We start from the raw sequence: 13,594 nt of genomic DNA, 5'->3' as shown, positions 1-13,594 counted from the left end.
AACATTAGACAAATCAACAAGCGGCCCGCTGCCTGTGTTGAGGTCGATCTTCTTTCCTAAATATTGTTTGTAATATACTTTTCGATAAGTTTAAGGTGACCCTAAACATTACCTTTGATATCTGCAAGATTTTTGTATTTATCTTTATCTTTAAAACATTAGAAATTGTGTTGAGCAAAGATTTATCGGAGTGACAGATGTTTCAGTGATAAATCGCGCCAGTTTTCGACTAATTTCATAAAAATTACTTAAAAATGGAAGAATCGACTGTCCAAAATGTGTCTGACGTTGATACCGAAAACCGAGTAACAGGTAGTGTTCTATTTTCATAATTAACTTGAGAACAAGAAACGCGGTTTATTTCGGATTAACCGACTAAATCAAATGGGCGTCGGAAACTGCAACGAGTAGTGAATTAATTCAGTAATTATAAAGAATCTTGGATTTTAAGTGAAATTTACGATGATTATTTAGAATTTCAAATAGCTAAATAGTTTGCTATTAAAATAGTAAGTGGTAAAATTATTTTATAGAGACAAGAATTAGAAAATGACATGTTTGTATTGGAATGCCTATTTAATTTGGTACCATTATACGTGAACCAAACATTACGACCAACGATTAGGATGAAAACCATGAACATAATATAAACACTCATAATTAATCAATATCTGTAATTACGCACTACATTTCTTTAGGGAAAAGTAGATGTAAGAAGTGTTACTTTAGTTCTAATCACGAGTTTTTTTGTGAAATTAAGGTTATTCGCGTCTATTACGCTTCAGTTTTCATAAGTTCATATTTCAAAACCTCTATGTTTATAATATGTACGAATGCGAAAAAGTATTGAATAGCGAAGCGGGGAAGATATTGTGTAAGATTTTTTCATTATATAAGAAAAAACAATATGGGATGTTTGGAGGGATGGAAAACTTGATTAGTCCTAAGATCTGTTTACTAACGAAACTGTGTCACCTACAAAGTATAAACTTCCTGAAATCTAAAACGACACAGCATAACTCAGTAAACAATTATGTACAATTTTAATTAAAAAGGAAAGCATATAACTAGAAATTAAATAATTTGGATATTTAATATCTAAGCATGCACCTCTCCATTATGTTTTACCTATTTATATTTTTTGTCTAGCTAAAATTGACTAGACTTATAGTCATGCCCAGAGAGGTTGCAATAGTGACATTTCGCCAACCTTGTTATAATCTTTTATCAGACTAAATGTTTGTACTAGCTGTTCCAGACTAATATAACTCTATTACAAATTTCATTAAAATCCATTGAATCATTTTGTATCTTAAAACTTACTTTTTCTCTATAAATTTCAGATCCGGTTGTGGAGCGGGCTGATGACATCTTGGAAGCTGTGGATACTTCCCAATCCTTGTTTCCTGAGAGCCCGGTGTATGAACCCAATGAAGAAGTTGATTCTGGAATCCCTGAGGTATTTTTAACTTCGTGAGAGAGATAAAAACATATAAGTTTTTCTATTGCTTGTTTACAATGCAAATATATTTTTAATTAATTATTGTTATTTATATCAACAATGTTGTATTCATATTAATATTTTATGGATTTCACATAAGAATATTCATACAATTCATACACATTTTAATTTATATGTATTGTATAAAGTACACTTTTACCTGAATAAGCGAGAAACCTCTAGAAGTGAGAGTCTTTGTCCAGTTCCGACGGATTGACTCAGTGAGCGAGAAACTTGGGGTCGAGAGACACCACGCAATGTCTGATATCATTAATGTAATTCTAATTTTATTTTTCTACAGAAGGAGAACATATCGGAAGAATTAGAAGCTACAGGTATGTATTCTAAACATACTCTAAGAGCCCCCGCACACTAGAGCCCTAGTCGCCTTCATCTTTTTATATGGTCAAGTATGACCATCATCATCAGCTGACTACATGTCCCCACTGAGGAGCTCGGAGCCTACCCTAAGTTAAGGGTGACTAGGCCTTAGTCAACCACGCTGGCCCAGTGCGGGTTGGCTGACTTCACACATATCTTTGAATTTCTTCTCAGATACGTGCACGTTGCATCACGATGTTTTTCTTCACCGTAAGAACGTCGGATATGTACATTACATATGTAAATCGGAAATCGAAAAACACATTGGTACATGGCGGGATTCGAACCCCGGACCTGCAGATTGCAAGTCAAGGGTTGAAACCCTTGAGACACCGACGCTTTCATGTCTCAGTATGACCATATATGAATATAAATCAGTAGATTAAGTGCACAAACTATCGATCGACTAAAAGTCTAGTTTGTGGAGGTTATTAATATAGTTATTTGCTTTTAAAATATTTATTAAAAATTATACATTTGTAACACAAATTAATTTAAAACTTTACAACTTATAGGTGATCCGCCAATAACAACGGTTAAAAGAAAACTCTCCGAAGAAGTTCTTGAAAGTGATGCAAAAGTACAAAAATTAGAAATCATAGATATAACCGATGAAACTATGATATCTACTCAAAATTTAGACGATGAGGTATCCGAAATTACTGCAACTGAACAAATAGAAGGAAAACCTACTACCTCAAGATTGCGTACTCCAATTGAGTCCAGTCCAATGAAAATCAAACGCAGCAACAGTGTGGAAGTAAAAACGATTAGTACACCAAAGATAAAAAGATCTGCAAGTGTTGATATTACTAAATCACCAAGTAAAGTCAAAATTAATCTAAATGAAATCCCAACATCAGATTCCATACAAACTATTAGTATGGATTCATACAGTTCAAGACCCAGCGTTGAATTTGTGTCTGAAATACCTTCAATTAAAATACCAGAGACAATTGTTGAAGAGAGCTCTGAAATTAATGATTCACAAGATTTTCATTTACAACTTTCACCTACTTCTGATATTGAGGCAACTGAACAAAAACCAGAAAGCAAAACCCATTATAATAGTGACCCTGTGGTAGTTAAAAATAGAGAAGAGATTCTAGATCCAGGTAAAATTCAACCTTCGAGAAGCGAAGGATACAATTACTCTGATTTGAGTAGCAATTTGTCTCAAACACTCCCAAAAGATTATAATAAAGGTAAATCTACAGACCAAGAAAGCACCGATAGCGCCTGTTCTGTTATCTTAGACAGCCCTGAACATTTACCTAGCGTGCCTTCAAAACTAATTTCTAAATTATCCAATGGAAACTCTTCCACACCAACAGAAATACCTCATACGAAGCATATAGAAGACAGCGATGGTACACCTGATTATGTTAAACTAAATGGTAGAAAAATGAAAAAAGGTAAAAATGAATCTTTCAGAGCTAGCAACACTACGACACCATCGACAATATCTCCTCTACAAAATGGCCACTCATTACCCATGAGTACACCGCAGATACCATCATTCGATATCCATGTCAGTCACAATGAAGACTTTGAATTCTTATCATTGTACATCGTTAGAACTGACAATGATACAGGAATAGAAATGTGTAAAGAGTACCAGAGAGTTTCGAAGAAGTTCTCCATAGATCCGTACTTGGGAGACGTGTCCATTAGTACATCACCATCCAGTGTTACCAGTACGGGAATGTTAAATCTACCGAATAGAATCTCTTTCGCATCTACCGTCAGTTCATCATCGACTTCAAGTAATAGAACAAGCGATGGAGCATTTGTTGTTCCTCAACCACCAAGAAAATCTGTTTCAAACCCGAGTGTGTCCGTCAAAGGATATGATGCTTTAATGAAGAAGTTACACGACATATTTTCGCACCTCCGAGACACTTCAATAGATGAAGGGAATCGTTCTCTAGCCGAAGATAAAGTATCCATTGGCATCCAAACATTATCAAGTGAAACTATCAGTAATGGGAATGCTAGTCCTGATGAAGTCAGTAAATGTGATAAAGCAACGCCTAAGAGTTCATTAAAAAAGACCCGAGTTAGAGGTCGCAGACATATGAGCAATAAGACCAAACGGGCAATATTACCAACTCAAACCGAAGAACCTGAACACATGCATGGTATGAATTCACCAGAAATGGTGCCAACTAACGGAGACAGTGGGAAAATATCACCAATAAAATCTCCTAAAGACGAGAAACCGTTATCAACTTTAGTGGGAACACCAAAATCTATTAGTAAATTGAAACAAAAACGTCGTCCAACATCTCCAAGACCGGCCACTCCTGTAGAAAAGGTTATAACTAAACCAGAATATCCCGGTTACCCTCCGGACACGGTAGTCTTAGCTAAATGGGTTGATAAACGTTATTACTCCGGTAAAGTACTAGAAATTACTGAACCTAATAAATATTTGATTAAATTTGATGACGGACAAAGTAAAGTATTGTTGGATGAATTTATAATATTCGGTGATATGAAGAAGTTACCATTGCAAGGTCAATCTGTGTATGCTTTGGTAGATGAGGAACAGAATTATGAGCCGGGACTAGTCCTCGGTGTTGAAGAGAACGATAATGGCACTGTTACTTATAAATGCACTACTGATGGGTAAGTTTATTTATCTAAATAAAAGAAAAAAAAATTAATAAACTATGTGTTCTTCCAGACTATATTCTACATTTATACCAAATTTCATCAAGATCTGTTGATTAAAAAATTAAACAGTAATTTTTTGAAACTACCCTCAATTAGATCAAATACTTTAAAATTGAAAACAACGCCATCTAGTAACGAAAAATTAAATATAAATTATTTTTTTAACTTTTCAGTATTGACACAACAGTCATGGTGACAGCAAGTGAGTTGTACTTGACGGAAGATCAGGCGAGATCCATCAAGGAGACCTCTAGGTCCAGGTCCCCCACCGCGCCCTCTACACCCAGGCGACGACACAACAGGGAACTAGATCTAGATAATATTATACAGGTACATTTTAAATACATGTTTTTTTCAAATCCACTCTAAACTATTTAAATTTCATTTGACAAATTTATGTTAGTATACCAATTAAAGTACAAGATTTTCACTCAGAGTCATTAAAGCAATCCTTTAGTGAAGATATTCTCATACTTAGAGATAAAAAAATTCATTGAATTTAACAATGAATGATAATTTATTATTGTTTCTAAATTAAAATGAAATGAACCTTTTCAGGGCCCGCGAAGTGCACGTACTCGAGACAAGGGAAACTCTAGCGCAAGAAAACGTGTCGCCTCACCAAAGAGCCCTAAAGCATCTACATCAGGTATGTTATAACTGAGTTCTCATTGATGAAACACAATACAAAAACATCTCATACATTTAAATTGAAAAAACAGACATCCGACTCGAAGGACCATTTGATTGGTCCAAAGAATTTGTTGGGGTAATAATAGAATCGCAAAAGACTGAAGATTAAATATTTTAAACTATAACACCACACATTTTACGCTGACATTACGAAATACAACAAAATATTACATGAATATGAAGTTCACTATCAACATTATAGAATACTAGCTGTCGCCCGCGAGACCGTCGGCGCGGTATAAAAAAAATTAGTCTATCTGTTCTCCAGACTATGTTCTACATCTATGCCAAATTTCATTTAGATCCATGCAGCCGTTCTTGAGATACTTTCAAACAAACATCCAGACATTCGCATTTATAATATTAATATAGAACATGAAGAAATATCATCAAATATTATACTCTAGGTGTGAAGACAAAAAGTACTCCAGTAAGTAGAAAACGTTTAGCGAGCGAAAGTAGTGAGATCAGTGAGAGTTCTAACTCAGCTCCGCCGACACGACTCGAGGAAGTGGCCGGTGTTGAACCCGAGGTGCAGAGGACTCCCAGGAAGATCGATGGTGTTAAAGGTATCAGCATTTCTGACTCACTACTTTAGTAACACTGTCTCAAGCTGTCTCCCGCGATATCCGCATGGATTTAATAAGTAGCTTATGTGTTCTTCAAACTATTTTCTACATTTTTGCCAAATTTCAACAAGATTCCATGAGCTGTTCCCGGAGATATCTTCTAACAGACATTCATCCATCCATCTAAACTTTCACATTAGTAATTTCGCATTAGTAAATTGTAGATTATTTTAAATTCACCATCATTATCAGCTTACTTAGTTTAGTTTAGTCAACCATGTTTGCCCAGCACGGGTTGACTTCACACATCTTTGAAATTTCTTCGCAGATCTTTTTAATTACTTAAGATATTGCTTACAACACGTAACATTTTCTTCATTCTTACATAAAATTCGATAGCGTTCTTAAAATAATAAATTGTTAGAAATAAATTCAATAAAAAAAAATATTTATACAACACGTTGCCACTCTTCACACTTTAAATATTGTTATCTTCCATCCCTCTCACACTTCCACTATAATTTGTATCTTTCTTCTTCCCACACTTGTACTGATCTTACATTCTATACTTATTAAGGTACATACTTTCTAACATACTTTTATTACGTATTTTCCAGCCGGACCTCTACAATTAAAAGGCGCGGCGAAGCAGAACATCGGCAAGAAAAATTCCAAACTTGCAAAGTTCGAGAATGACGCGGACACATGCAACACGCTCGGACCAATTGTACGCGACACCAAACTGTTTGAGGGGCAACACTTCCTGCTTACTTGTACTGACACACCCAGACGAGAGGCCATGCCAAAGGTAATTAAATTGTGATTTTTTTTACCTAAATCTCAGAAACAAATACGTTATTTTCTTAAGGTGAGTATACACTGGAGCATTTACTTGTAACAGAACAACGAGCGGCTCTATATGGTCTAGTATATTACACTTTCACAAACCAGATGACCTTTGAAAACTGCTTTTATCTATATTGTCATTACATAGAAATGCTCAAGAAAATGCTCTAGTGTATATCCACCCTCAGCGATTACTACGTCTTGCTTTATCTCGATTGGTCAAACTTTGTAGATCACTTTTGTCAAACTTATTCTCAAACATTGGTCAGTTAATGGACCGTATTGGCCAATCTTATGTCCCATTGGTCAAACATATTAGTCATACATTGGCCTTATATCGATCACTTGACCAACAAACTTAATTATTTATAAAATTAATTAATAAAATTACTTTTAGTTCCAAGAAAGTCGTCACTATTCGTCAGAAGATGACAGCGAGGCGACGTCAGCGCTTACAGGAACTGATACTGAGGACCTGGTGTTCTGCGATAAGCCATTTAACAAGGAGCGACTTAAGGAGCAGTTGGAGGCCGGTGGTGGAATTGTACACAGGTATAATGCATTTATAATAAGAATTTCCTTGAAACCTTCCCATTTCTTGACGTCGTAGTGTTAGTTAAATAGATAGGGTTAATTAAACAAACACTTTTTTTGAAAATAATGTTTACACTGATATTTTTTATTCAAATCTAAACTTTTGTAGCGATTTTTCATAGATCATTGATTTGCATGTTTCTAAAGAAAACATTGCTTCATGTAAATTTTATGTCAACTTAAACCATACTTTAACTAAGTCACCTTGCTAAGTAACACAAATAACAAAATTATAAGTTACTAGCTGTCGCCCGCAACTCCGTCCGCGAGAGTTTAAAAAATAGATGGTAGCCAATTCTCAGACATACAGTATATGCTCACAAAATTTCATGAGAATCGGTCAAGCCGTTTTGGAGGAGTATGGGAACGAAAATTGTTACACGAGAATTTTATATATAAGAGAATTATAACCCATATTTGTGTATAAAGACAAGATCCATCCTATTGATGTTGAAATTTTCCAGTCATTTCGACGACGTGCCAAAGAGCAAATATTCTGTATGCAAGCTGATCGCCCCACGGCCGTGCCTCACCGCAAAGTATATCCAGTGCTTAGCCGCTGACATCCGGGCACTGTCTCACGGCTGGGTCATATCCAGCTGTCTGCAGCAAACAACACTGGATACTGACGCATTCGTTTTGCCAGCTGGATGGTCGATACTGAAGGATTCGTTCATTAATTGGGTATGTATTACGAATATGTCTATACCATGTACCAAGGTATTTTCGATTTACATATGTACATTTATCCGACGTTCTTAAGGTGAAGGAAAACATCGTGATGCAACCTGCAAATCTAAGAAGAAATTAAAACATATGTGTCAAGTCAAACGGTACTGAACCAGCATGGTTGACTATGCCCTAGCCACCCCTAACTTAGAGTAATTTCCGAGCCCCTTGGTAGGGACTTATATTGGGATAGAGGAATGGATGACCATGTCCTTTTGATTACATTTGAAAAATAATAAGAATGGTAAAAATAAAAAAATAAAACATATTAAAATATATTATAGTCGTACCAGGATTATGGAAAAACTGGACAAGCAAGAAACTTCTATAAGCGACAAAAATATCGCTTGGGCTCGCTCTTAGCAAGATTTGACTATAATTTTATGTCCTATACACTAATTTGATTTTAATACTTTCAGGTCCCACCATCAGGCAAACGTAATTCAACATTCTTCAAAGACAAAGTCATCCTGTTATGTTGGGAACAGGACACATTCGTTAAATTCTGGGAGAGAGTGGCAACCCTAGCGGGGGCCACCACCAGGGTTGTCAATGAGGAGAACCTGAACATGTCAGGAGCATTTGCCTTGGTCACTGACTGTGATTGTCCTCACGAGGTCCAGAATAAGGCGAATCAAGACAACATTCCGTTAGTGTCCACAACTTGGGTTGTTCAATGCCTGATTGAGGCAAAAGTGCTCGCTCCTACCAGCCACGATAAGTTTTCATTTATGTATACGGAGCTCGAATGATCCTGGGACTTCAAAAAGATCCTCATTATACGTGATTTTTGACACTAAAGAGGTTTCTTTACGATAGTGACGTTCAGTGATTAGTGATAAGTGATGTGTCCCGAGTGGAATAACACTTTATTGGTAAGTGATGTGAATTTTGTTATTTCTTTTTTTATTTAAATATATTTAATAGCTTTACAATATTATGTGCGCAGTTCCTTGACAATTATTAAAATAATTTGATTTTCGCAAAATAATAATTACTGAATAAATAACTAAATGACATTAAATTATTACAAATTTAAGATCAAAAATAGCTTTGATTATTGCATTAAAATTATTTTCATGTTTTTTCATTCAACAAACAATATTTAGTTTTCTTTTGAAGCCTAGACAAGAATACTAGTTTCCACAGCCAAAACATCTAAGCAAAGACATCTTGCCATCTCTATTTTTGTTAAAAGAGTGAAAAAGATGAGAACATGTTTTGTAACAATTATTTTAGCTGTGGAAATGATTAAATTTATTATATCTCTGCTTACCCTACTAGATTATAAACTTGATTTTTTTTCATGTCTGGGTCTTTTAACAGGGTACAATTAACCCTGACAATTTTTTTTAAATTATAATAAAGACCCTTCATTAAGAAAGGCTCAAAGGCCTTCATCAGAAGGTTACTACTACAACTTGAGTTGTGAAATGGTGACTTTCCAGCACTTTTTATATTAATTGTGCACTAATTGACATCATTAATGGCCGCTAATAAATACGTAAGGGAATTATAACTCTGAGTATGGTCAGATTGCCCTTAATAGGTGGGTGACGGGTTAAAATTATCCCTTGATCCCTTGAAATTGTTGTATTTCTAGTTGTAAAATATAGTATTGTATTCTAACAAGATCTTATTCATAAATTATTATCAAAAGTATATAATGTGAAATTAATTATTATATAAGATTTATGTAAAATGTCAATCATGTAAATATAAAGAATATTTCCTATGACATATTAAATTGTACTAAATTACATATTAATACAAAGTTTTTAACTTTGTCCATTTGAATTCATATTACAAAGTCTAAGCTAAACTAAAATCTTACTAAAACTTCTAAATCATATGAATATTTAGCGTAAAAAATTTAATATATTGCCTGAAAATTGGCATTATAAATGTTAGTAAATTGTCCAATGTATGTATGACCAGGAAAATAGAAAACATTAGGTCATCGCTTTTATAAGTTTGCAAATTAGTTCTATATTTCCGTAATATGAGGTTTTTCATATTACTGGTCAAACTATAATCTATATATTGTCATGTAGAAATTATATATTTAAGACTTAAATGTTGTAATTAAAATTGATATGTAAGTGAAAACTAAATTGTGCTTGTATATTATAATGACGGACAAGTAGGTTTTTTCGTCTTTATTTTTTCAGAAAAAAACTGTGAGTTGGTAATTTGTAGATGGCGTTGTAACTAAAATGAAACATTTACGTCAGTATTATGAAGTGTATTGTCATTTCTGATTTGGTTCAAAATCAAAGTTAAAAGAATTGATTACATAACTGTGAATAAGTGTAAAGTTAAATAAAATTTTAACTGAAGTTAAATTTCTACAAACTCTCATCTCTTACAATCTCTTTGGAAATGCTGAGACATCTAGACTCGGTCAACAAGAGATTAAGTTTAATAGGGATAGGGATTGTTTTGCATTTAGTCTAGATTTCTAATTAGACCTGGGAGGCCTATACTATGTAAATTATTATATTGACATAACTAATTAAAAAAATAAAAAGTCAATCTAATTTGATGTGTCTAATATTAAAACACATGGCAAATAGTCATTTTCTCAATACAAAACGTTAATTCATTTTTTTTTTCGTATTTTACTATTAATTCTTACATTTTTTTCAATCTTTGTTTCTTCTAGCAGTATCTATATATTATATTTTCAATAAATCTTTGTTTCTTTATGTAGTTTGTAAAATTTGATTTTACTTAAAACCTATCATCAAATATAGATCTTTAAACAAGATATAAGGTATTGAACAAATCTATTTAGTATTAATCTTGTATTAAAAATTATAAAAAAACATAATTTTTTTCGTTAAAATTTGTGTTGTGTATTATAATTTATTTTGTTTATGTTTAATCTTTGTCAAATCAATGACTTTAGATAATAATTGTTGAAATAATTATAGTTTTAAGTTAAGGAATGTATAAGTACGAAAAATGATATTGCATGCCGCTAGCCCACTTGTATTAAAAACATTGATATCTCTCTTAGGAGAGATTTATCTCTCTCATATGAGAATTTTCTCTCTTGTGAGATTTATATCTCTTAAGTAAGATATATTATGATGAGCATATTGTTATCTCTTTCGAGACACAATATAAAATATGTTTTTATGCAAATATTTCGGCAGTGGAACAAACAGCATGATGTAACTAACATAGTAAGATGAAGCTATACTATGTTTGGCTTAATTTTTTCTATCGCTACTTAATGACGAACTTTTTTGTACACTGTACAAATGTGACATCATCAATCTTAAGTTTTTATAGTTCAGTTGTATTGTTATTTAGAATATTTTTGCTCTTTCATGCTTTAAGTATGCAGAAGTAGACAATTAATTTTTAGTCCAATTGTTAAATAAAGTGATCCTATAAGGGTTCCGTTTTTTCCTTTCTAGGTACGGAACCCTAAAAATGTTCTGTCCTGTCTGCTGCTCTGTCAATTTTTTATACAATATAAAAGTAAATATTTTCTTTGCTTTCCTTTTTTATAGAATTTATGTTTTTTTTGTTTAATGCGCAATTTGTAAATAGCTTTTTTTATTGTTTTCAAAATTGTGTCGTTATGTTTTTTTATGAAATTAGTTTTTTTTGGCATTTCTTCATGACAGCTTGATATTTGTTAATTTGTTATAACAATATTGTAATTATAATATTTGTTATAATTTAAACTCGCTTTTGTAAGACTTTGACTGCTTGAGATGCATTTTTTTGGATAATTTTGAAATGTGAACTGACGTTATACATGAATCGTGTAGTGTATGTGAAAATTAAATAAGTGTATAAAATATGTACTGTAAATAGTTTTATTTCGCTTATAAAAAACATTAGCTGTAGCCCGCGACTCCGTCAGTGCGGCATTGAAAAATATTAGAAGCCTGTGTCTTCTTCCAAACTATGCTCTACATATATGCCGAATTTCATCAAGATCTGTTAAGCTGTTTTGGCAATAGCTTGAAACAAACATCCATCCATCCTTCCATCAAACATTCGCATTTATATTAGGATTGACATTGATTTGGCATATGCGTATAATAGTAATAGCTAAAAGTACAATTAGCGCCATCTATGAATGAAATCAAAAAAACAATTGTACTTAAAAAGTTGTAGAAAAATAAAATTACAATAGATGGCGCTGTTCCTACATACCCGTGCAGCCTTTGTTAATTTTTCCGAAAAAATAAATAAATTTTATTACATTATTGTTTTATTCTTAATCTAATTAAACTTACATAATTATTTGTCATTAGGAGTACTGGTACTTATATACAGATGTTTTCCTTTCGAAACAACACATACATATATAACATTATTTAAGCCAACAAAAAAAAAAGGGTTTTAATGCAAGCTTTCGTATTAGGTATAATTCCAAAGAGTTTCATTAACATAATATAGTAATTACAAATAAGGGCAGTTATAAACCAATTATATGACATAATTATCAACTTTTATAATTACAAGCGTAGATCGCATGACAAAAAACAATTGCCCGATTTCATTAAGGTCAAAAGATCGCTTACAAAGGTGCACTAATTAGGTATTCCTATTCGATTTGCATACAATAGATGTCAAAGTTCTCGTAACAATGATAATGCCATCATCCATTATCACCTAGCAATGTTATTGACCCCGGGGGTGACATGATAGGAATGTCATCGTATTATAAAAGTGTATCATTTTAACCCTAGGCCAGCATAGGGCCAGGCATAAAGGTTATATATATAAAAGCATTTAACAAGACCATATACGCCCAGTTAAACTTTGACGGGGTGGTTCGGTGGTCGTTCAAGGATGCAGTGTTAACATTGGATGGATTTGTGTGTGCTTTATCTATAATTCAAGTGTTTTCTCTCTAATCTTCTTTAGGTTTCAATATATCGTATTATGAATTAAGAAGAAGACAATACAGGATACCTAAAAGCTATCTTTGAAACATTGTTGCGGTTTTTTAAAGCTCTCTCGTTCTCTTTATTTTATTTATTCACTTTCTGTGCATCGTTTACCCATTCCTAAGGGTTTTTGTCCAACTCTTGTTGGGTGTTTAATATTTACTTGACACTACATAAACCAAACTCATGGCTGTAATTATAAAACTTTGTAGCAAACTTGAATAAACTTAAAATTAGTTAATGCTTCTGCACGAAGGTAGTTAACTTCGCTTACGCCTTTCTTCAAAATGTATTTGTATCGAACTTCTTGACTGCAGAACTTATAGCCCTGTAAATAAACAAAACGAATTAAAACTGATCTTTTGAAATATTAAAAATCTGACGTGATAATCGGTTCAAATATTTGTAATTTTCAAATCGATTCTTAAATGCGGATTTGTCTTTCTTCTTTTGTATTGTCTTGTGTAGTCTTTGTCACGTAATTAAAATATATCTTTTTATGTCTTGTCCTTCGAAATCGGAATGGGAGATCCGAAGGATCCTATGTCGCATATATATTTGAAATATTTTATGTAACTAACATATTGCATTTACATATGTACATTTATCCGACGTTCTTACTGTGAAGGAAAACATCGTGATGCTGCACATATCTGAGAAGAAATTCAAAGATATGTGAGAAG

At 33.1% G+C, this 13,594-nt stretch overlaps 1 protein-coding gene across 2 annotated transcripts; it reads left to right on the top strand.

The window, feature by feature from the left end:
• Nucleotides 1-20: 20 nt before the first annotated feature.
• On the top strand, nt 21-8,938 carry LOC106119506 (uncharacterized). 2 transcript variants are annotated; one of them, XM_013314541.1, is made up of 11 exons: nt 21-312; nt 1,344-1,459; nt 1,803-1,836; nt 2,398-4,513; nt 4,735-4,891; nt 5,120-5,210; nt 5,662-5,823; nt 6,441-6,631; nt 7,067-7,221; nt 7,728-7,947; nt 8,412-8,938. In XM_013314541.1, exons 1-11 carry the CDS (start codon nt 255-257, stop codon nt 8,742-8,744), a joined length of 3,633 nt encoding a protein of 1,210 aa, XP_013169995.1. In that variant the 5' UTR covers nt 21-254; the 3' UTR covers nt 8,745-8,938. The 2 variants fall into 2 exon arrangements, with proteins under 2 accessions (XP_013169995.1, XP_013169996.1); XM_013314542.1 differs by lacking the exon at nt 21-312 and adding an exon at nt 685-874.
• The last annotated feature ends 4,656 nt before the right edge of the window (nt 8,939-13,594 follow it).

Source organism: Papilio xuthus, unplaced genomic scaffold (genome assembly GCF_000836235.2).
Source record: "Papilio xuthus unplaced genomic scaffold, Pxut_1.1 DF827461.1, whole genome shotgun sequence".
NCBI lineage: Eukaryota > Metazoa > Arthropoda > Insecta > Lepidoptera > Papilionidae > Papilio > Papilio xuthus.
The sequence above is the reverse complement of the archived record's forward strand: the minus strand, read 5'-3'. Positions and strand labels throughout refer to the sequence as shown.

What these genes read in the sequence shown, in the direction of transcription:
- LOC106119506 (XM_013314541.1), top strand. Translation starts at nt 255, where the DNA reads ATGGAAGAATCGACTGTCCAAAATGTGTCTGACGTTGATACCGAAAAC. An exon ending in GGAAGAATTAGAAGCTACAG is followed by an intron (nt 1,837 to 2,397) that starts GTATGTATTCTA and finishes TACAACTTATAG; the next exon opens with GTGATCCGCCAATAACAACG. An exon ending in AGGATTCGTTCATTAATTGG is followed by an intron (nt 7,948 to 8,411) that starts GTATGTATTACG and finishes TAATACTTTCAG; the next exon opens with GTCCCACCATCAGGCAAACG.